Source organism: Apium graveolens, chromosome 3, assembly GCF_009905375.1.
Source record: "Apium graveolens cultivar Ventura chromosome 3, ASM990537v1, whole genome shotgun sequence".
In the NCBI taxonomy this organism is placed as follows: domain Eukaryota; kingdom Viridiplantae; phylum Streptophyta; class Magnoliopsida; order Apiales; family Apiaceae; genus Apium; species Apium graveolens.
Genome location: NC_133649.1, coordinates 135,615,739 through 135,637,300, shown reverse-complemented (window position 1 = coordinate 135,637,300; position 21,562 = coordinate 135,615,739). Strand labels below are relative to the sequence as shown.

The 21,562-nt window shown below is 34.1% G+C and overlaps 2 protein-coding genes across 3 annotated transcripts; one reads left to right on the top strand and one right to left on the bottom strand.

The window, feature by feature from the left end:
- Nucleotides 1-5,362: 5,362 nt before the first annotated feature.
- On the top strand, nucleotides 5,363-13,164 carry LOC141712786 (transcription factor TGA1-like). Of its 2 annotated transcripts, none has more exons than XM_074515856.1 (9): nucleotides 5,363-5,703; nucleotides 7,668-7,913; nucleotides 8,000-8,071; nucleotides 8,574-8,633; nucleotides 8,742-8,819; nucleotides 8,970-9,033; nucleotides 10,119-10,390; nucleotides 11,035-11,259; nucleotides 12,728-13,164. In XM_074515856.1, exons 2-9 carry the CDS (start codon nucleotides 7,758-7,760, stop codon nucleotides 12,878-12,880), a joined length of 1,080 nt encoding a protein of 359 aa, XP_074371957.1. In that variant the 5' UTR covers nucleotides 5,363-5,703; nucleotides 7,668-7,757; the 3' UTR covers nucleotides 12,881-13,164. The 2 variants fall into 2 exon arrangements, with proteins under 2 accessions (XP_074371957.1, XP_074371956.1); XM_074515855.1 differs by having other exon boundaries at nucleotides 5,364-5,703; nucleotides 7,686-7,913.
- Nucleotides 13,165-14,540: 1,376 nt separating this feature from the next.
- On the bottom strand, nucleotides 14,541-20,253 carry LOC141712785 (alanine--glyoxylate aminotransferase 2 homolog 1, mitochondrial). The gene is made up of 9 exons (XM_074515854.1): nucleotides 19,906-20,253; nucleotides 18,887-19,117; nucleotides 18,455-18,625; nucleotides 17,240-17,383; nucleotides 16,948-17,127; nucleotides 16,586-16,811; nucleotides 15,853-15,966; nucleotides 15,088-15,174; nucleotides 14,541-14,956 (listed from the first exon to the last, which is right to left on the bottom strand). The coding sequence occupies exons 1-9, from the start codon at nucleotides 20,131-20,133 to the stop codon at nucleotides 14,913-14,915; spliced, it is 1,425 nt and encodes a 474-aa protein (XP_074371955.1). The 5' UTR covers nucleotides 20,134-20,253; the 3' UTR covers nucleotides 14,541-14,912.
- Nucleotides 20,254-21,562: the final 1,309 nt, after the last annotated feature.

The following is a 21,562-nucleotide window of genomic DNA, read 5'->3' as shown; positions in this document are numbered from 1 at the left end:
CTTTATCTTTCTTATTCTTGAAAACCCAACGAGTACCAATGATCTTGGAATCTTGAGGAGGTGGGACGAGTTCCCAAACATCACAACGCTCGAACTGGTTCAATTCCTCCTGCATTGCAATCGACCAGTGTTCGTCTACAACTGCTTCTTGAGCGTTCTTTGGTTCAAACTCGGCAACAAAAGCACAGAATGCACACAGATTATGAAATCTGCTACGAGTAGAAATCCCTTGATCTAAATCAGTGAGGAGATTATCTGGTGGATGATTCTTCACAGTCCTAGAAGACTTAGGAAGTTGAATATTACTCATCACTTCCTCATTAGAATTGTCTTCCTGGAAATGAATAAGAGTTGTCTCATTCAAAAGAGACTGTCTCATTTCCGCTTGTAAAGATTTATCCAGAGGAGTAACATAATTCACATTTGACACACTATCAGGAGTCTTTGGAGAGCCAGAAGATTCATCTGAATCTTGAGTAGATCCTGAAGAATTATCAGAAGACTACGAAGGACCTGGAGAGTCTTGACTGTTCGACTTGTCAGAATGAGACTTACTCTTTTCAGAATGAGACTATCTCATTTGGGAATGAGACGGTAGATCTGCAGTATCTTCATCAATTGGAAATACATTCCTTGAGGATTCATTGAAAGCAATATTGATAGATTCTTCTACTTTGTTCTTGACAGAATTATAGACACAATAAGTTTTGCTTGTTGTAGAATATCCCAAGAAAATTCCTTCCGTAGATTTTGCATCAAACTTGCCTTGATTATTCTGAGTATCTAAAATAAAACACTTGGAAACAAATACTCGAAAATAACTAATGTTAGGAGTCCTTTTCTTAAGCAATTCATACGGAGTTTTAAGCAAAATAGGACGAATAAGTACTTTAATTAAAACATAACAGGAAGTGTGTACCCTTCAGCCCAAAATTTTCTTGGAAGCTTACTCTCATGCAGTAGAGTTTTGGCAGTTTCCTGTAATGCCCTATTCTTGCGTTCCATTACTCCGTTCTGCTGAGGAGTACGAGGAGCTGAGAATTCATGAGTGATTCCCCTCGATTTGCAGAAGGTAATAAAATCCTTCTCGAATTCACCTCCATGATCACTACGGATAGTCTTGAACTTATATGAATACTTAGTCTCAAGATTAGTAATAAGATCCTTAAACTCAACAAAAGCTTCATCCTTAGTACGTAAGAATAATACCCAAGTAAAACGATAGTAGTCATCCACTATAACAAATGCATAATTCTTACCACCAAGACTTACATACCTTTCTGGACCAAAAAGATCTAGGTGAAGAAGCTGCAAAGGGTCAGTTGTTGAAACACGATTCTTAGCCATGAAAGATGTATTTACCTGTTTTCCTAGCTGACATGTTGTGCAAGGTTCAACCTTCTTGAATTTCAGCCTGGGTAGACCTCGTACCAGATCATGAGAAGATATCTTCCGAAGAAGATCCATGTGAACATGACCTAAACGTCGATGCCAAAGATTCTGCTGATCTTGAACAGTAGCAAGGAATATTTCCTCCTGTTGTTCATCAAAATCTAACACGAAAATATTTCCTTTTCTTTTGGAAACTAAAGCAAACTCGTTAGTCTTAGTACCAATATAACAAACATCTTTATCGAACTTAAACTTATGACCAGCATCAGTAAGTTGACTTACACTAATAAGATTGTATTTAAAACATCAACTAAACGAACATTAGAAATAGCAAACCTGTCATTACCAATGGTGCCTTTTCCAATAATTCTGACGATGTTTGAATCTCCAAGAGTAACTAAGCCACCTTCCTTGGCAACTAGAGATAGAAACTTGGATTTATCACATGTCATGTGACGTGAACAACCACTGTCGATGATTCATTTATTTCACGGAACATGAACCTTCAAGCAAACCTGCAAAAATTGCTTTATCTCTTAGGTACCCACTTAACCTTGGGTCATGGTTGGTTAGTATCATAAATCTTATATAAATGTCTATCTGATTTCTTAATCCACATCTGAACAATATTAACAGATGTATTAGCAGATTTATATCTAGCAGATGATTTATAAGATGAGTTAGAGGGGTGGCCCTTGATACCACATAATCTAGATTCAGATGTAGGATGACCAGCTTTGCCACAATCTCGACATTTCTCATAAGACATCTTATACTTCATAGGAGCTCGCTTGTAACCTCCTTGAAATGCACGTTTCTTGATTGATTCACATCCTAAATCTCCTTTATCAAGAGAAGATTTTTGTTCACCAAGAAGAGCATTCAAAGTTCCTTCTCCATGAAAACATTTCGCTAAATCCTTTTCAAGTTGTGCCACTTTCTGCTTTAACTCCGGAACCAGGGGATCAGGAGCACTGTCTCCTTTGACAGTTTCTGGATCAACAAAGATTGACTCTTTCTTCAAAGCTTCAAGGCATACATCTTTCATCTCAATCTCATTTTTGAGATATTGCTTTTCTTCAGTAAGTTTTGAAACCCTTTCAAGCAAAGATTTATTTTCAGCAACCAAGGCTTCCTCCTTCATGGGGTCATGCATTTCACTAAGAACTTCATTTAATGCTTGTTTTAAATAAGCATTCTTTTCTTTTAGCTTCTTAACATGGACCTGCAAATTTAACATAGATGAAGATATATTTGAATTATACTTTATATTTTGTACCTCATCATTGTCACTAGAGTTGTCCTCGAGTCCTGCAAAGCAAAGTTGAGCAACTTCATCGTCTGAATCGATCTCCACATCAGATTCATCATCACTCCAAGTAATTAATGCCTTCTTTTTGTTCTTCAGCTTGTAACAGTCCTTTTTGAAATGCCCTTTCTTTCCACACTCAAAACAAGTGTCCTTGCTTTGATTTGTTTTATTCTCCTTGCTCGAATTAGATTTGAAGTCATTCTTTGGAAACTGTGACTTCATAGGTCATTTGGAAGCATTCCGTTTGGCAAGAAATTTATGAAACTTCTTTGTTAGAAGAGCAATTTCTTCATCAGAACCATCAGGAGATTCGTTTGCATCTGCATTAAGTACAAGAGTTTTCTTATGAGGATCTTCATCTTCTTCATCATATCTGCGTAGCTGATTTTCAAATTCTTCCAATTTACTGAACAATGTTAGAGTGTCTATAGTCGAAAGCAGTGTTGAATCCTGCAGAATGGTAACCTTTGGAGCAAACTTCTTTGACATTGCTCTGAGGATTTTCCTATTGATCTCAGATTGATGAATGATCCTTTCCAGAAGTGAGATATAGTTCATCAATGTCAGGAATCTCCCTTGAGCATCTCGCATGCTTTCATCTCTTTCCAACCTGAAACCTTCATAGTCACTCATGAGCATACATAATTTTACTTCACGTACCTTAGACGTGCCTTCGTGGCTGACTTTGATCGTATCCCAGATCTGTTTGGCAGTAGTACATGCTGATACTTTTCTTAATTCTGTAGCTACCATGCCATTGAGAAGTGAGTTCATAGCTTTAGCATTGGAGTTCATTGCATTCACTTCTTCAGGAGAGAGATCCTTGAGGGATTTTGGCTTTCCATCTTTCAGAGGAGTTGTAAAACCATTTTCTACAGTATCCCATTCGAATGCATCACGCTGGAGAAAGATTTTCATCCGGAACTTCCAGTTATTGTAGTTTTCAGCACCATGAAGCAGTGGTGGATAATTGTTTGAATACCTATCTGGTTGAGCCATCGCTAGCAAAATAAACACTAAAAAGAGAATTAAATGCACCTGCTCTAAGACCAATTGAAATTCGATGGCTTGATAGATAATATTATATTCTAATTGCAAAGGCAAATGGGACAGTCTCTTATGCAAATGGGACAGTCCCTTTACAAATGAGACAATGAATGAGACAGTCTCAATTAACTGCAGAATGTAAATAACAGTAAAGAAAATGCAGAATGCTGAAAACTTAATAAGTAAAAACACCAGAAGTTTTCACTTGGTTCGGCCCCTACACCTAGTCTATGGCCTACATCCGAGTCCCTATGCCAACTAGTATCGAGAATGTATTATATCAACTTTAATAAAAGAACTTACAGTCTTTTCCTTGATTAAAAATATAACACTTGAAAGAACCCTTTCCCAAGCTAAACTTGCTACCTAGCCAACTGTTATTCCTTAGCCCTCTAGCTACCTTGCTATACTTTAGAATCAAGCTTGCCACAATCCGGCACAAAGTTGATATAAATACACGAGTACAATTATCAACAAATTGATTACAACTCAAACTATATCTTGTTCACTGGATTTGTATCTCGGTTAAAGAACAAGAAGATGTTTTTCAGATGGAAGAATTGACGTGAAAGCATTAGCCATAAATCTGAAAAAGTGAGTTGTATTTATAGGCAAAGTTCTAACAGATTTATTTTCAAAAAAAGGATAAGATAGATAAGATTTGAAAAAAAATTGTTTGAAAATATTTGAATTAATACTCGAGAAACTAATCTGTTAGTTGTTTAAAAAAGATAAACCAAGTAAAAGATAGGTTTTGAATAATTCAAATTTGATTTATAAGATAGGGTTTGTTAGGAGATAAGTGTAGAAGATATTTATCCAGTTAAAACAAGATTTACATAAAACCCTAATCCTTATTTTGTAAAACAACCGGATAAATCTTGTTGAATCAATCTTGTTACATTAATCTATTCTGTTGAGATATCATCAGAAACGATGAAATTAACACATTCCACTTCATTCCGACTCAAGAATCCACCTGGTTAGTGCTAAACAACTCCTGTCACCTAACTTTAGACCATGTATATGCATATATAACAACATCTTTACTAATAACGCAAAATCCAGCCTGTAGCGATGAGAAATAAAAACAAAATTTACCTCAAGTTAAATTTATGTAAAAAAAAACAACAAAAATCCAGGTCACAGTTGTAAAGTTACAAGGTCCCGCAAAAATAGTTTACTTGACTACCTCCACTTCTCTTCGCGCGCCCATCAATAACTCCCTCTTTCACTCGCTCTCCGGAGCGTGCACATCAAATTCACCGTCACACCCTTATTAAATGACGTCACTGACGCCGCCACGTCATACTGGATTGAAAAGACGTTGAAGCAAATTGTAATCAAAATGCCGTAAACAAGACTAGAAATTCGTTAACAAATATTATAAATCGTTTTCGAACTTAGGCGAGACCAGTTCTTTAACACAAATTATTATTCTCATGTACATGTATTTTAACGTTAAAATTTGGTCTCTATAATTATAATTTAGTAACGAAAATAAATAGATTCCAATGGATGAAGTGTGCGGTTTGTTTGGTAGTGGAAATCTGATAATGCTAGGTTATCTTTGACTGTAAACTCATGATAACACACTTGCCTTGTTATTGGTGTTTAATAATCTCTTCCCTACACGCACATCTATTTATAATGTTCATGTTACTGTTTATTACTGTGTGTACATATGTGAAAGTATATTCATAAGCGCAATTAAATTCAATTTTGACTGTATATGCACATATAATATGAGATATTTATATATAATGTTAATATGGTGATGTTAAGTTTGGAATTATTTAAAACTAGTGTTGTCTTTTTGAAATTCGATTCTCTCTCTCTCTCTCTCTGGAATCAATTCAAGGAAAAATAAGGGGGATGCTAAGCTAGCTTTGTTTTCGATCTTCTAGATTCACACTGTGTTTTCTGTTTCAAAGCTTTTCAACTTGTTTTGAGTAAGTTTGATTTTCTCCTTTTTACTTGTATATATTGATGTTTTCGTGGCGATATCATTAGTTTGTTGATTGTTATGTTGAGGAAACTGCGAGATTTTGTTGTATTGACTTTTTTGGTTTGTTTGTGCTGATGATGCTTTTAGCAGCTGTGGTATTTTGATGTATTTGTTTCGATTTCGTATAGTTCAAACTTGGCTACAACTTTATCCAAGATTGAAATTGTATGTAGTAATATTTTGTTTTAACAGAATTAAGTTATGGTTAAGCTGCCAACGGATTTGATTTAAATAAACAGTTTGTTCCGAGGCTGAGAGGAGTAAGTTTTTTTTTATTATTATTGAAATTCAATTTGATTGTTTGAAATGATATAGAAATGAGTGATAGCTATCCTGCAGACAAATTTTATGGACTATTTTCGTACAATAGTGAAAAGAAATTAGGTGGAGAAAACTATAAAGGTTCATTCTGTTTTTTGTGAAACAGAATTGGGTGTTACACTGATAGTTACACGGAAGATCAATCTGTTATAGGTGGAAGAAATTGGTGATACGTGATAATAGACTAAAACTCACTCAGTTCTAACTCGAGGCAAAAAAGATTTGGTTCAAACTCATTTTTGACTTTGAGGTGGAAAAGAAACATGTAAGGATCATTTGAAGTGGTAAAGAAACAGGTGATAGTTACCTGCAGATAATTTGACTGAAACTTGGTCTTAACAATTGAGGTGAAACAGATTTATATCCAATGCACAGTTGTAGGTATAATAATTATAGACAAGGATAAACTGAAAATGTAGCTGTAGATGAAAATCAAACCCAAGATAGAACCTTTTGATTGTTGAGTGAAATATATTCAAATTTCGAATCATTTGAGCTGCCACTTGTACAAAATTTTCATGTTGAGAGGACCTCTCATTTGGAAATTATATTAAAGCTTAACCCTTCGAACACCAAAAACTGGAAAAAAGAACTCCACAAAACCAGATATCATCAATACACGTTTAGAGAAACCGGAAAATTAAAAGATAAATGTTTGCTTAAGGTATGCTTCTCAGCAGGAGTTTGTCTTCACTATATTGCTGTTCCCAAAATTTCATAAAATTCTTAGGTTTAGGGTTCACATTTATATATGTCATCTGACGTGGACCACGTGGTTGTTCATTACCAGTGTTGTCAAGACAAGAGCGCTCTTGGTATGGAATGAAATATTATAATCTCACTTAGAGGCTGTTTATTTTCACTTTCTTACTAGTTACTACAAAATCTCACCTAGCGGTTGTTTCAATGTCGCTTGGGTGATAAACTGATAATATCTTCATAGCGGTGCACTGTGGGGATCAGATCTTTTTTGTTTCGTTTTAGCTTTAGAAGTTATATGTTCCATAACTTATTGGTTTCTAATTTCCGTTATACGCTTTCTGTCCACAAACAAGTGGCTGCTGTGCAAAAAATAAATTGCAAATAATTTGTTTGGAGTATAATATTGAACTCCAAACGTTTATTCAAAAATTAACATGTATAAATAATTTTATTTACACACCTTTTCTATCAGCCTTTTATATTGGTGCAGAGGGAGGATTAGTTTTTTCTTTAATTAAGTTGTTCTTGTAAGAAATAATCCACTCTCAAATTTGATTGGAAAAGGCACACTCTGCATTCTGGACTGTTTTGAGCTAATCTTCCTTCCTTTGAACATTCATTTGTTTAAGATGGTAGATTAACATAAGACAGTGTTGCATATATAGAGAACAAATTAATAGATCCAAGGTTGTTTTGTGGTGCTGTATCGAGGCACCAATAGTTTAAATATATGAAAAATAATTTATATAGTTGAATAATAAATAGTTGGCCAAGTGCTTCAAAGTTCAAAGTGATTTTAGTGACTGACTGACAACAAACATTGCTATGTTCTTGTTTATTTTTTAAAATTTATGTACTTACAGCTGCACAACTTTTCAAGTTTAGATTTGTCTTCCTGTTTAGGTACTCCAGGCCTTGTTACATATGAAAATGCCCGTAGTTGAGCTAGTAGCATAAATCAACAGTGCAGCTGGCATGAATTCATCACATACCCAGTATATCTCTGCAAGGGATATGGGTGTATATGAGCCAATCAACCAGTTAAGCATGTTTGCTGATTTTGATGAAAACGGCTGGCCAGACACATCCCCGTCCTTGCTTGTAGAGGTTGACACAAAATTAGACAACCAGGTTTGTCTGAAGTTTCCATATTAAAAAATCATAATTATATGTTGTGCCATTTTACCAAGTGAAAACCTTCAATTTTTCTTTTTTAGTCAGAGGATACATCACATGAAACAGCTGGAGATTCTATCAAGTATGAGGAAACAAATAAACGTGTGGATAAGGTAACCGGGAACCATGTCGTGCAGTCAGTTTAGTTCTCCTTTGGTTTATTAATATGTATATACAAGATGTGAATATGTATATATCTATAAGTGAAATATCATGTATGTATATATATTAATTCCAAGTCTTGATTTGAAGCTTCTAATCATAAACAGCAAGATGATTTCTTGCAAAAATATCTGAAGAGCATGATCATGTTATTCTTCATGTGAATTAATACGGTTCAGATTTAAAAAAAAAAACTATTCCATTTTATAAAATTACAATGGGTCTACAGAGTTTGAATTTATGTACATAATATGCAGGATTTAAATGGAACTGTAAAGTAGTTTTTCATTAACTACTTACAGAAGACTTGAGTTCGATGTCACTGTTTATATACTTTCTACATTTAGATGTCACTATACATATACGCTCTATATTTTATAATAGATTACTCTTTACTTTGACATTATTGTAACTATAATTCAGCACTTATTCTTAGATTGTACTACTTATTAGGTGTTAAGACGTCTTGCACAAAACCGCGAGGCTGCTCGTAAGAGTCGTCTGCGTAAAAAGGTATAGACGCAAATAACTTTTTCTGTTGTAAAGATAGTATGACATATCACTATTACAGTTGGAAATAAGTTTTTCTGTTTGATTATTAAGATTTCAGCATATCTGTAGGCTTATGTTCAGCAGTTAGAAAGTAGCCGTTTAAAGCTAATGCAACTGGAGCAAGAGCTTGATCGATCTAGGCATCAGGTACTGTAAAAATTGTGCCTGTCCTTTCCCTGGTGCTTTCATTTTTATGTTTTTTGTTCCAAGTGGAAGTACTTGCCTCAGTTGCATTATTAGTAATTCTTCTATTAGAGGAAACAAAATAATTATTAGTCCAGAAATGTCGTGTTGCAGGGGACTTATATTGGCGGGGCAATAGATTCTGGTCCTCCAGGGTGCTCTGCAACAATGAACTCAGGTTAGTAGGTGGATATGTACAGAACGCTATACTTGCTTCCATGTAGACACTCAATTTTCTACGAAGCTCTATAGACTTGTACTTCAATGTAGACTCTCAATTTTCTCCAAGCTCTATGGACTTGTTTATTAGCATATGGTTTCTCTGGTTAAAGCATTTTGTATTTTTCTTGTCATACCTATTTTATATAATGAGGGATCAGTGAGTGGCTTGTTATCCATAGTGCTTTTTTATAATACATATAAAATTAACAGCTCACCAATTATAAAGTTCTATATGCTGCATAGATGTTTAAAGGATCAGTTATGGATCAATCTAATTGTACATAAGTGTACCACAGTATCCAATAAAAGCATGCATAATCATACATGTGGCAGCAAAACTTTAGTTTTCTGCTTCTTTTAATCAAAGGTGTATTCGATGATCATGTAATATGTAGGCCTATTGGATCTTGCATGAGGACATGGTCATTTGTGCTTGACAGACTAATTTTTGTTGTACTACTAGTACTCTAGTAGAACATCTGTGCACCTACAACTATGGGGCCAGTTGGATGTAATTGGCTATCCAGTATTGCGGCTTACTATCATTTAGATTTGTCTTCGCTAAATTACTTTTATAGCAAGTTCCTCTTTTTTTGCTCCCAAACAATCCTATTAGCCATTAGGTTACATGTCTCCTTCATTATCATTGGCCCTGCATGACCTGTCCAGGAAGATCTTTTATGTACAGATACTGCAACTGGCCTCTTGCCAGGTTTTTTTCAGTCACTTGGTCTTTTCTGTTTAACGTTTTCCGGATTTTTCTATTTAAGGCTTTCTCAGAGAACTTTTTTCAGTCACAATAATTTGGATTTTCAAAGGCTCAACAAAAGCAATTTTGGATATGAGAATAATTCTTTTTAAAGAGCAAAGATAAAAATATCATGGAAAGCCCGTAAAGAAGGTTATTGTGCTTGCATACTTGGTCTATGTCTGTCTGATGTACTGTGTATGATGTTTGACATTTGTTTCTTGCTGTTGTCCCCTGTCCATATTATTTTTGCTTTACATTATTAAAGGTTTACTGGTAACGATTTATTTCAGGAATTGCTTCATTCGTGTTGGAGTATGGGAACTGGGTGGAAAAACAAGACAGGCAAATTTGTGAGTTAAGAAATGCTATAAATGCTGATTTACCCGATGAGAAGCTGCGAGTACTTGTCAATGATGGAATGGCTCATTATTCTGACCTCTTTCGGATGAAAGCAAAAGCTGCAAAAGCTGATGTGTTCTACCTCATGTCCGGAATGTGGAAAACTTCAGCTGAGCGATTTTTGCTATGGATTGGAGGTTTTCGCCCCTCAGAGCTTCTGAAGGTGATATATATTGTCAGAAATTTATCAAAGAAAATTATCTGCCATCTGGAAATGAGATTGAGTCACTGAGACTTCAACAAAAAAATATCTTTCTTTTAAAAGACAATCATGTAGTATAACATGGGCATGTATGTTAGCTGTGTAAGTTGTTCAGTCACCTCGTCATACACATCAGCATTAACGAACAGAGTTGTTCATAAACAACTTGCCATTAGGCTTTATCAGGGATCCACTTGAGCTCTTTCAGTCAGCATCAGTCTGGACTGGCTACCTGGTGCGGTACATTAAATTTGGTTGCATGTTTAGTATACAATTTTTTTTGCTATGAATTTGGATTTTGATTTGATATATCGATGTTCTAACCCAGAATTTAATTACATCATCGTAATTATATATTTTTTACTGAATACACCACTTTTCTAAATTTACCAAACATCTTAAATAAGGCTTACTGCTATAATCTAGGTCAAATCAATTCTAATATTTGCTGTATTATATTAATGAGCTTCTGACCAAGACTTTGGTAATGATGCTGAAGGTTGATTATGGCTTATGTCTACCCCGCAAAACCCTGCACTGGTAGAACTCGAACTATAAAAGTGTTTAGCTTGATCTAATTGAAAGATAATTTTGCTGTCGTGCAGGTTCTTTTGCCACACCTTGACCTATTGGAGCAACAATGTTCTGATGTCTATAACCTTATACAGTCGTGCCAACAAGCGGAAGATGCCATTTCACAGGGAATGGATAAGCTCCAGCAGTCATTAGTTGATGCAGTGGCAGCTGGTCTTTTGGGTGGAGGTAGTTACATCCCTCAGGTTGCTAATGCAGTGGAGAAGCTTAAACCTCTTGTGAGCTTTATAGATCAGGTATATGTATAAATTGTTATGTTGTGATTATAATCAGTCAGTTACGATATTGATAACCTTGACCTTTTTATTTATTTATTTATTGTATGCTTACACATCAAGTAACCTTCTCTTTACCTTCTTTTTTGCTAATGACTTCCTTCAATGTACTGCCCAAGTTTTTTTATGTATTTATAAGTCGGGTGTTTCTGGGAAAATTCGATATAATCATAATCACATTCATGGTGATTGTTTTATTTTCATAAACAGCATGGAAATATTCTCTACTAAGCTGCCAGAAGCCAGTTATTCTTACAAAAGTGATTTGGATGTCAGTTTGACTTGAAGTTGTGATTACTATTACTAAACCCGGTTTGCCTCCGATTTTGATAGGGTTCAATTCAATATCATAAAGTAGTTTACCTACAAGCCAATCATCCAGGCCTTTGCAAATTTATCGATGTGATAACTTCTATTTGTTTGTTACCTATTGTTGAGATATAAAATCTTACTTGCATAAATTTTTCTTGAAAATTATAGTATAAAGAATAGAAGAAATTACAATCTAGTAAATTAGCAAAAAAATTTAATAAAATAAAAATAGTAAGTTCCTTTCTCCTATTCTTATACATGACTCCCTGTTTATGATGATGGCAAGAACCTTGTTTATGATGATGGGCAAGAACCTTGTTCATACTTATTACAGATTTCCTTTCTCCTATAGTTATATATGACTCGTAACTTTACCCAAGTTATTAACCCTATGAGCACGAGGAGAGACAGTTTAGCATCTTACTCTTGTACGATATCCTCAAAGGATCAAGATATGGTACATATTTTAATCAAATCTGACATAATAACTGGTAATAATCTCTCGTTACTCACACGCAGAGAATTCTAGTTTAAGGCACTTCGATAAATGGAGCTTGTCCACAAACTTGCTTCATCTAGCATTTTACGTGAAAATAGCAGTTTGTCTGTGTTTGTTTCCAGAGAAGGCTAGTCATAATTATACTTTAGCTCTATAATGTCATTCAGTGGCTTCAATTCCCGTGGGAATTTTTTTTTAGCTATGTGAAAAAAAGTTAATAAATAATCCACATTTTGAGAAGCTGTAGTATATAGAATCTTTCCAGAATTTGTTCATCAGAAACATAGAGTAAATGTGCAGCCTAACCAAAACTCTTACCATCATTGGTTAAATCACATTTTCATCTAGTAAATCTATTTCTACTAATTAGAGTTCGATACCTGTTTTGCAGAAAATTTAATTATGCAGTCTGTCATGATTTTGAGAGTTGTCACAAGCCTTTTGATGTCTACATATAGTATGTTTGTATATGCTTATTCTCTTCTCATGCAGGATGCTTATTTAAAATAAATGCTGTTTTCCCTTTCAATTAACGGGAAGAATAGAAAGCTAGCTTAAGATGCTGATTAAAAATAAGCATCTACTAAATTCATTTATTTTCTTTTTGGGTTAAAACAGGCAGATCACATTCGAAAGGAAATCCTACAACAGATGTATCGTACTCTAACTACCCGCCAAGCAGCTCGGGGCTTGCTTGCCTTGGGAGAATACTTCCAACGCCTTCGATCTCTGAGTTCTCTATGGGCTACTCGTCCTCGTGAGCCAGCTTAATGATGCAGCGAACACAATATTTTACCAGCAGTTTCCTCTGTGATCAATTATAATAGCCAAAATTATGCTTCAGCTGTTAGTGCTGAATACACAACTGCCTGCAGAGTGCAACCTTTGCGATTGCAGTATTTCGTCGGACTCAGGTGTAAATATGGTTGGATTTATGAGAAAGTGTGCTAACTAATTTAGTTATACATTCTTATAGACCATTACATATCTGTAGAAACGATAATGGAATTAATTTGTAAATATTTGTTGTTTTATATTATTGTTAGTGCCCCCGATCCTGGTATATGTAATTCACATTGTACCAAACGATATTCCTTAATGTACAGATGGTGAGCAATAACTAAAAGAAAGGAAACGAAAAGGGAAGTAATGCCGTCTTTTGTTTTCTTAGACAAAATCTGGCTATCTTATATATTAGGAATCATCTGCTGTACCAGTATCACAACTGGTGGTTTGAGTTTCCGTGATTTCAACCTGGCCATGTTAGGTAAACAGGTTGGAGGTTTCTTACGAATCCAGGAGGTGGGGAGTGATTTCTATGCGTGGTTTGGAAAAAGGTTATAAGCCAGGAGCGAATTGCAGTGGCGGTCACAATTTTTGGGGCTATCTGGAAGGCACTTATTTACAAACATTGGGAAAAAAAGAGAGGCAGGTTTCGTTAAATAGTGTGATAGCAATGGCAAAGCAGTACCTTGTACAATGGAAATGGAAGGAGGCCCAAAGTTGGTTATCAGAGGCTCGTTTTACGCAGGAGATTGAGCTAGTTCTAATCGGGTCAAATCACAGGTTGGAACAATCAAGGTAACAGTTGATGCAGCAGTATTTGAGGAGCAACCAGCTTAGAGAATGGGAGTGGTGGCCAGAGACGCAGAGGGAGAGTTAGTGCAGGCTACAACATTGTATTATGATGGCATGGTTCCACCTGCATTAGCAGAAACGATGGCCAAGCCCTTAGTTGGATCAAAACAAAGGCGTGGGGACTGGGTTCAGCTGGAGTCAGACTTGCCGTTGAAGCATTCAGGTCTAAGGTTTTGATGACTTCCCTATTTGTTTGAGTGATTGGGGAGTGTAGACGTATGCCCAGACTCGTGTTATTTATTACTCTGGTCGCTTAATTGATAAAATTCACCTCTGTCAAAATATAAAACTACTATTATGCCAATCAAACCTGCATGTCTGTATCAAAGGCGTACAGTTTTTTTTCATTTAGTTTTGCAGTTTGGTGTCTAATTTATTCAAAACAATTTTTTTTTTATATTTGTTTCATTTTATCTGCATTTTACTTTTTAATATTGTGTAATATTTTTCATTGTCTATATTTCAAGTCCAAATTTTAAAAACTATTAAATATGCTAAATTTCATTATGTTATTTAGTAGTGTTAATATCAAAAATGTTATTAATAACTCTTAACTCCTATAAAAATCTTATAGTTAAATCAATATAAAAAATATAGGTAAACGAATCTATTTTAACTTTGTACCCTACTTGGTTGTCCTCCGGACAGGATCCATGTCCCTTAAATGCTTTTGATGTACTTTCAATCTGCTTTTTAGAAAATTAAAAAAATAATATTACACTTAAACCTCAATTAAGTAATAATTACTTAAATTACAATCTCGTTAAAATATTAATTTTTAACAGTCCCAACATAACAATGATCGTGTGTTTTTACTCTCGACAAAATAATAAACTCAATAAAGTAAATTTTCCCCAAACCACTACTTTACTGTAATTTTATCTACTAATTTCAATAACTATTATCTTTGACAAGGTGATGTATTGATATCGATTCAAAGTTGAATATGGGGAAATATACATTTCCAGTAATGAACACCTTCCTTAATCCAGTTGCTTTTTTGTTTTTAATGGGAAAAAAAACTATTCTTGCCAAGTGGAAATTTCTTTCCCAGACAGGATACAGCCACCATGAGAATGTGCCTAGCTACGTCTCCTAGAAGCTTGTAAACTTTAAATGAATTAGGAGTTCTGAACTTCGTAAATTTTTCATGGTTATCCAATGTTTACAGCTTTGTCATTAAATAGTCCAGCACGTCGACAAGAAAATCTGCAATTGCAATTTACAGATATTAAAGAAATGAATACTAAAATTATAAAAGCAAGAGTGACCGGTGACTCTTTTTTGGGTTTTTTATTGGGAGGTGGGAGGGGCGGAGGAGGGCAATAAAAGAAAATTACCTGCATCTTCTTTTGTGAAACACATAGGTGGCTTTATTCTGAAAACATTACCATGTAATCCTCCTTTTCCAACTAGTACTCCATGCTCTTCATTACAAATATAAACAAGTTATTACAAACTGCAAAGTTCATGCCTTTCCTCCAATCCAATTTAAAAGACTAATTTAAAACTTTTCCAAAGCTTAAGAGCATCTCCAATGGGGTTGGCTATAATGGTTGGCTAAATTGGACATGTAAGACATTATGTAAAATTTGCTGAATCTGGAAGACATTTTGCTTCATGGTATTGGCTATATTGGTTGGCTATAATTTAAAAAAGGGCATGTTTTCAATATTTTAGATTGTTATAAATACAATATATCACTTTAATATGGTAATAACTGATGTGTAATTTTCCTACAGATTTCTTACAGACCTGTAGTGGATCAAAAAATGTAGCGATCAATAGGAGGTTGACTATAATTATAGATAAGGGGTGGGTATGGTTGTAATGTGACTTTTTGAAGAAATTAACTATATATATATATATATTTTTGGTATGCTAACTCAGTTTTTAGCTAAGGGCTCTTCATGGTTGGAGAAGCTCTAAGTATTTCAATTTTGTAAAATCAATTTTTAGACATGGTAATATTAACATAAGTTCAACAGATTAAAAGTTAAGTGAATTAAGATCATTACTAAATCATAGTTTTTAATTTTGAAAATACGTCAATTCAAGAAACTCTCTTTTTCTCCTCTCTTTATCCCAGATTATGTGATGCATACCTCTAAGCTTTTCAAACAGCACTGCCGTCTCCGCCTTGGCAGGTGTCTTATCCTTCTTGTCTGTCACAAGCTCTATGCCGACCATCAACCCCCTGCCTCTCACATCTCCAATAACTGAGAAGATTTATATACATGTTACAAAATGAATCTACATTGGTTAGTGGTACCAAACACAACCTCTAGGGTTCTTACAACAAGAACACAATATAAATTTTCAAATAATATATATTCTTGTAAATTCCCCATGCTGAGACCTTGGAAATGATCAAATGAGACACTCGAAAAGTTGAAAATATGTGAAAATTAGATCCACAAGGAGATATTTCAATTTCTACTGCTGGTGAATCAAACTAACAATTATTTGTGGAACATACGTAGGGCTCTATTTTATGTATTTAGATGCAAGACCGAGCTAGATTATTATTATTATTTGGAATCTTGTATCAGGTAAGTTGATGTTTCCAGGACATGATTAACAGGGATGATATATCGGAATAAAGACAGCCTGGATACTAGGTATAGCAAGAGGTACTCGACACATTTAACTTAAAGTCTTTGCAAGATGTAAGATGGACTAAGAACCCTCCAATAATAAGATAGGCCAGAAAAAACTAATATAACGAAACCACATGACCAATAGCCTCTGAAAACCCTCATTTTGAAAATCAACTAAATAAACAAGTTTGTAGAGAACAAAAACTAGAATAAAAGGTGAAAAGTGGGGAACACTTACTGTCATGTTTTGTTTGAAGATCCCTTAAACGCCCAATCAAGTGGGAACCAATGTCTGCACAATGCTTTTGACGCTTTTCCTTGTCAAGAACTCTGAGCACTGCAAGCCCGCCTGTTGAACATACAGGGTTTCCACCAAAAGTATTGAACTGTATTTTCTGAGCCATTATATTTGCTATTTCTGGAGTTGTCACAACAGCTCCTAGTGGCAAACCATTTCCAATTCCCTATTATCAGCAAGTGGAGTTAAGTGAAATAATATATAAGTATAGGACATAACTAGAACTCCAACCACAATGTTGAGTTCAGATTACAGAATACTGGTTTGTATTTACAGAGAACTTGTAGCGTTAATGAGGTAACCTTCGCCATTGTAACTATATCTGGAATTACGTCTTGGGTCTGGAAACCCCAGTAGTGACTTCCTGTTCGACCAAATCCAGTTTGCACCTCATCAGCAATGCAGAGACCACCAGCCTTTCGTACAATGTCATAAACCAATTTCAAGTATCCCGGAGCCAGTTCGACTGCTCCCCCGACTCCCTACAATTGTCAAAATGATGATAGGCTGTCAGATAAACTTCCCAACCCCCATCAATTTCATATGTATACAAGTAGAAGTATGCTTTAATACTGAACAAATTGATTGCCTGACCTGAATGGTTTCGGCAATAAAACCAGCTACATTACCAGAAGTACCATGATCAATATGATCTTGTACATCCTGGGCATAAAGACTAGCATCTGAGCCAAAGACTCCTCGGTAGGGATTAGGATTTAAGACATGATGTATTTCCCCCTGCATAATTTAGCATTATTATAAGAACGAGAAAGTCAGAAGATAAAAAGTTATTTTCAAAAGGCCTACAACAAACAGACCCGAAAAATCCAATTTGTATGTTTCAGATGATGAATACTGATGATTAAAAAGAACAGGGGCTCCACAAACATTTTCACCAATTATGATAGACAGGAAATTATGCATCTATTAGGATGGTATATATTGTGACAGTAGTTTTAGGGACTAGCTTTAAGATACCGAGTATTAAATTCTAAATTAGGCTACAAAAAGTTTAAAGTGATTTTTATAAAGCCTATGCCAATATGATCTGACTAATTTTTTTTACACCAGGATAAAATTCATCCATCTCAATGTTTGTCAACTTTAGTTGCGATATACAATCCCTATGCTTATTACTTATCCTGATACCCACACACATGCCCTCGTCCATGAAAGCCTCCCATCCCCACTCCCTCTCTCAATATCTACATTTTCAATTTACATCTTGTCTTAATTTTTGACTTCTTACTGTTGGCTACCTTACCCCAGTAAGCACTAAGAAGCATATCAATTCAAAGCTAACTGGATTCCTCTAAACCTACAACTGAAAATTGCACTAGAAGAAAGGAGGCCTCTCGGCGGGGTTAGTCTCATGTTCATTCTATTATGCACAATTTATTCCAGCTTCAGTGTATTCTGACAATATCGCAAACATTTTGCTTTCCTACGATGTTGTGGAATAATATTATGACATAAAAGTTGATAATGGATCTCACTTGTCACTATCATGGCCAGTGGCCATATCGTGGAATTGCCTCTGTGATGTTGGGCCATATTTTCAAAGTTGAATAAAACAGAACTTGAGAAAGATATAGAGACATGAAGATGTAGAATGTCCGTTTGCTAAATGATTAGCTAAAAATTAGGCTTCAACAAAATGTAAACGCAAATACAGTATCATTACAGCATTTGGGCGTCACAAGTTTGTGCCACAGCGCACTTAACACAAACACTTGCAGTCAAATATTGCAAAAGTGAGAGTAAGGCCCAAAAAGTGATAACCAAGAAAGACATAATGGACCATCATACCTGCGGAATTGGGTACTTCCATGTGTTCAAAGCTGTCAGTCCAATTGTACCGGCACTTCCTCCATGATATGCATTTCGGAGGGCAACCATGCCAAGATTTCCACTATACAGTCGTGCCATCAGCATTGCTAATTCGTTTGCTTCAGTCCCAGAATTTACAAAATAAACAACCTACAAATCCCAAATATCATCAGTGAACAATTCTCGAATTTCGTATCCACAAAGATGTAGAACTTAATTGACACAACTTACAACTTTCCCTCAAATAAGCAACTAGGTAAGAGATTTATCATTACACATTAATAGTCCGCTTATCAGTATCCTGATTTGAAGGGCCAAATCTAAGTCCATCCCCCCTCCCCCGTAATAGAACAGTGCCTGCATGATAGTATTAAATCAACTTTTGGATAAATTTGTAATAGCAGAGATAACCTTCAGGTTCCCAGGCATCTTTGATGCTAATGCTTCAGCAAAATCAGCTATTGCATGATGTAAGTATATGGTTGTCGCGTGTTGAAGCAGCTTGTTCTGCTCTGTGATAGCATCCACGATGTCAGGATGGCAATGACCACAAGACACGGTAACTATTCCAGCAAATGCATCAAGATAGCGCTTCCCACTTTCATCGAACAAATACTGCATCTTCCCTTCAACAATATTGAGCTACACCCAAAAATGTAAAGTTGAAAGCATTAACAAAAGCACTGGCTGTAAAGTTCAAAGCTTCCAAATAATACTTCCCTAATTTTGTAAAGCATTTTCATTTACTTCTATAATCCAAATTAGCCATTAAGAAAAATAAACTCTACAATTAAATATAGAATCAGGCCGCCAATGCTGAATTACACATAAAAAAGCAAAAAAAAAACAAGATTGCTAACTCTGAAATCAATTAAGGAGTATTACAAAATCACCCTTTAGTTACTTAATGCAAGGACATCCTGTTATTAACTTAATCTACCTCACAGGACATACTAGACATACCGAAGATGAGTGATTCGCATATTACACACTTAACATCCCCAAATAGTTGTATACATTGCGAAATACCAAGAAGACAAAAAACCTTCAATTAAATCCAAGATCACAATGGGCGAAGATGAAACAAATACACACGTAAATGACATAATGTATGACACAATCGTCGTTAAAAACACCGCCTATAATGCACTCATCCACATCACTAATTGAAAGCATACCTTCTGAAAAACATAACCAGTCAACTAAACTCCAAATCACATTTGGCAAAAGCAAATAACAAACTACTCAACTGATTCATCAACACAACATTATCAATTCACACAAATACACAACCAATTTATCGAAACACAAATCTACTACTCAATATCCTCACATACAATCAATTCATTAATCTACACAGCACATAAATTTCAATTACAATACTCACACACACAATTATATACATACATAAAAAAGGGATATATACTTACAGGCTTCTTGTAGTAGTAGAAGAGAGAGGAACCTAGATACTTGTGGCGCTTAGCGAGCACTTCATCGGCCGACGGTCCATTGTACGGTTTGGGCTGATAATCGAACGCCGGAAGCTCAAACGACGGCGACGATGACGTCAAACTCCGGCGTGACAGACTAGATAAACATTTATTGGTATTAACAGCTAGTTGGAGGCTCCGACTGGCTAATTTTCGATGTAGTGCCATGAAAGTTACGAGATCACTAAATTGTTGTGGGTGTGTGTATTGTGTAAGTATAGATTGACGGAGATGGTGGCGGTACTTGTAGTGAGTAGTGTATGACTGTGTAGTGTGGTGTAAATGAATCAAAACCTGCTCACGTGGTAGAGTGTTTATTATAGACTTGTAGTGGCGGGCCTACTTCTTTAAGGATTATCTCCAAAAAAAGCATTATGCCCCTATTAAATATATTTTAATATAAAATTTATTAATATTAATTTTTTTCATAAAAATTTATATAATTTATTTATTTAATAAGTTTTCTTGGACATTGTTGTATTAATATTTATATTTCATTATTATAAATATTTATAAATAATTAAATTAATAAATTATATGTATCACTTAATCTGATTGATTTAGCATATAAGTTATATATGTAGTACATGTGTTCTGATTTGTTCATAATGTTACTTATAACTAGCCTTATTCCATGAAATGTATGAGAAACTTTATTCATATTATTTATAAAAATTTATTCGTAAAAATTATGACATTATATTTATACAAAGTTTTTTATATAATATTTCGCTGTTTTTATTGTTATATACATATTTTTAATGAAATTTCATATTTTTTTAAAATTTAAAATCTTCAAATTATGTAAATACCCTATTTGAGCAGCTCTAAATATATTTTATTATATGTAAATATTTTTCAATTTCTTGCAAAAATTATAAAATAATATTTTAAATTCCATTCACAATTTTTTCTAAATTATCTCTGAATTATTTATATTTTTTAATTTTTTTAGTACAATTATAAATAATAATTTCTAGTTATAATATTTTTATATTTTTAATTTTTTTTTTAAAAATATTATGTTTATTAATTTAGTCTTATAATTTGATTTCATTTACTTTTAATGGTAATATATTTTTAAATATGTCAAGTAATATATTTCAAATTTTTTCATATTTGTTAAACTTATTACAAATATATTTTTGCAAAATATTAATTTCAATAAATCTAAATATTTACTTTTTGTATAATTTTACATTATATTTGTTAATTTATTTTAAATTTTTTAGCATGAACATTGGAAACATACGTGTAAGTAAAATTTGTAACTAAAAATTTAAAATCACATTAAGAGTTTTTTTGATAACATGTATTTGTGGTGATTATTATTTTACCAAAACATAATGTTGTAAATTTTTTTTACATATTTGTTATTAGTATTTTCTTATATTTATATATTTCTAAATTATATTGTATATAATACATGTTTAAATATGTCAAGTAATATATAATATATTTTCAAGTTTTTTATATTTATTTTGTAGTGGTTATGTTATGGTTATTTTTATTGTTATATACATATTTTCATAAAATTTCATATTTTTCTAAATTTAAAATCTTTAAATTATACACACACTATTTCAGCCGCTCTAAA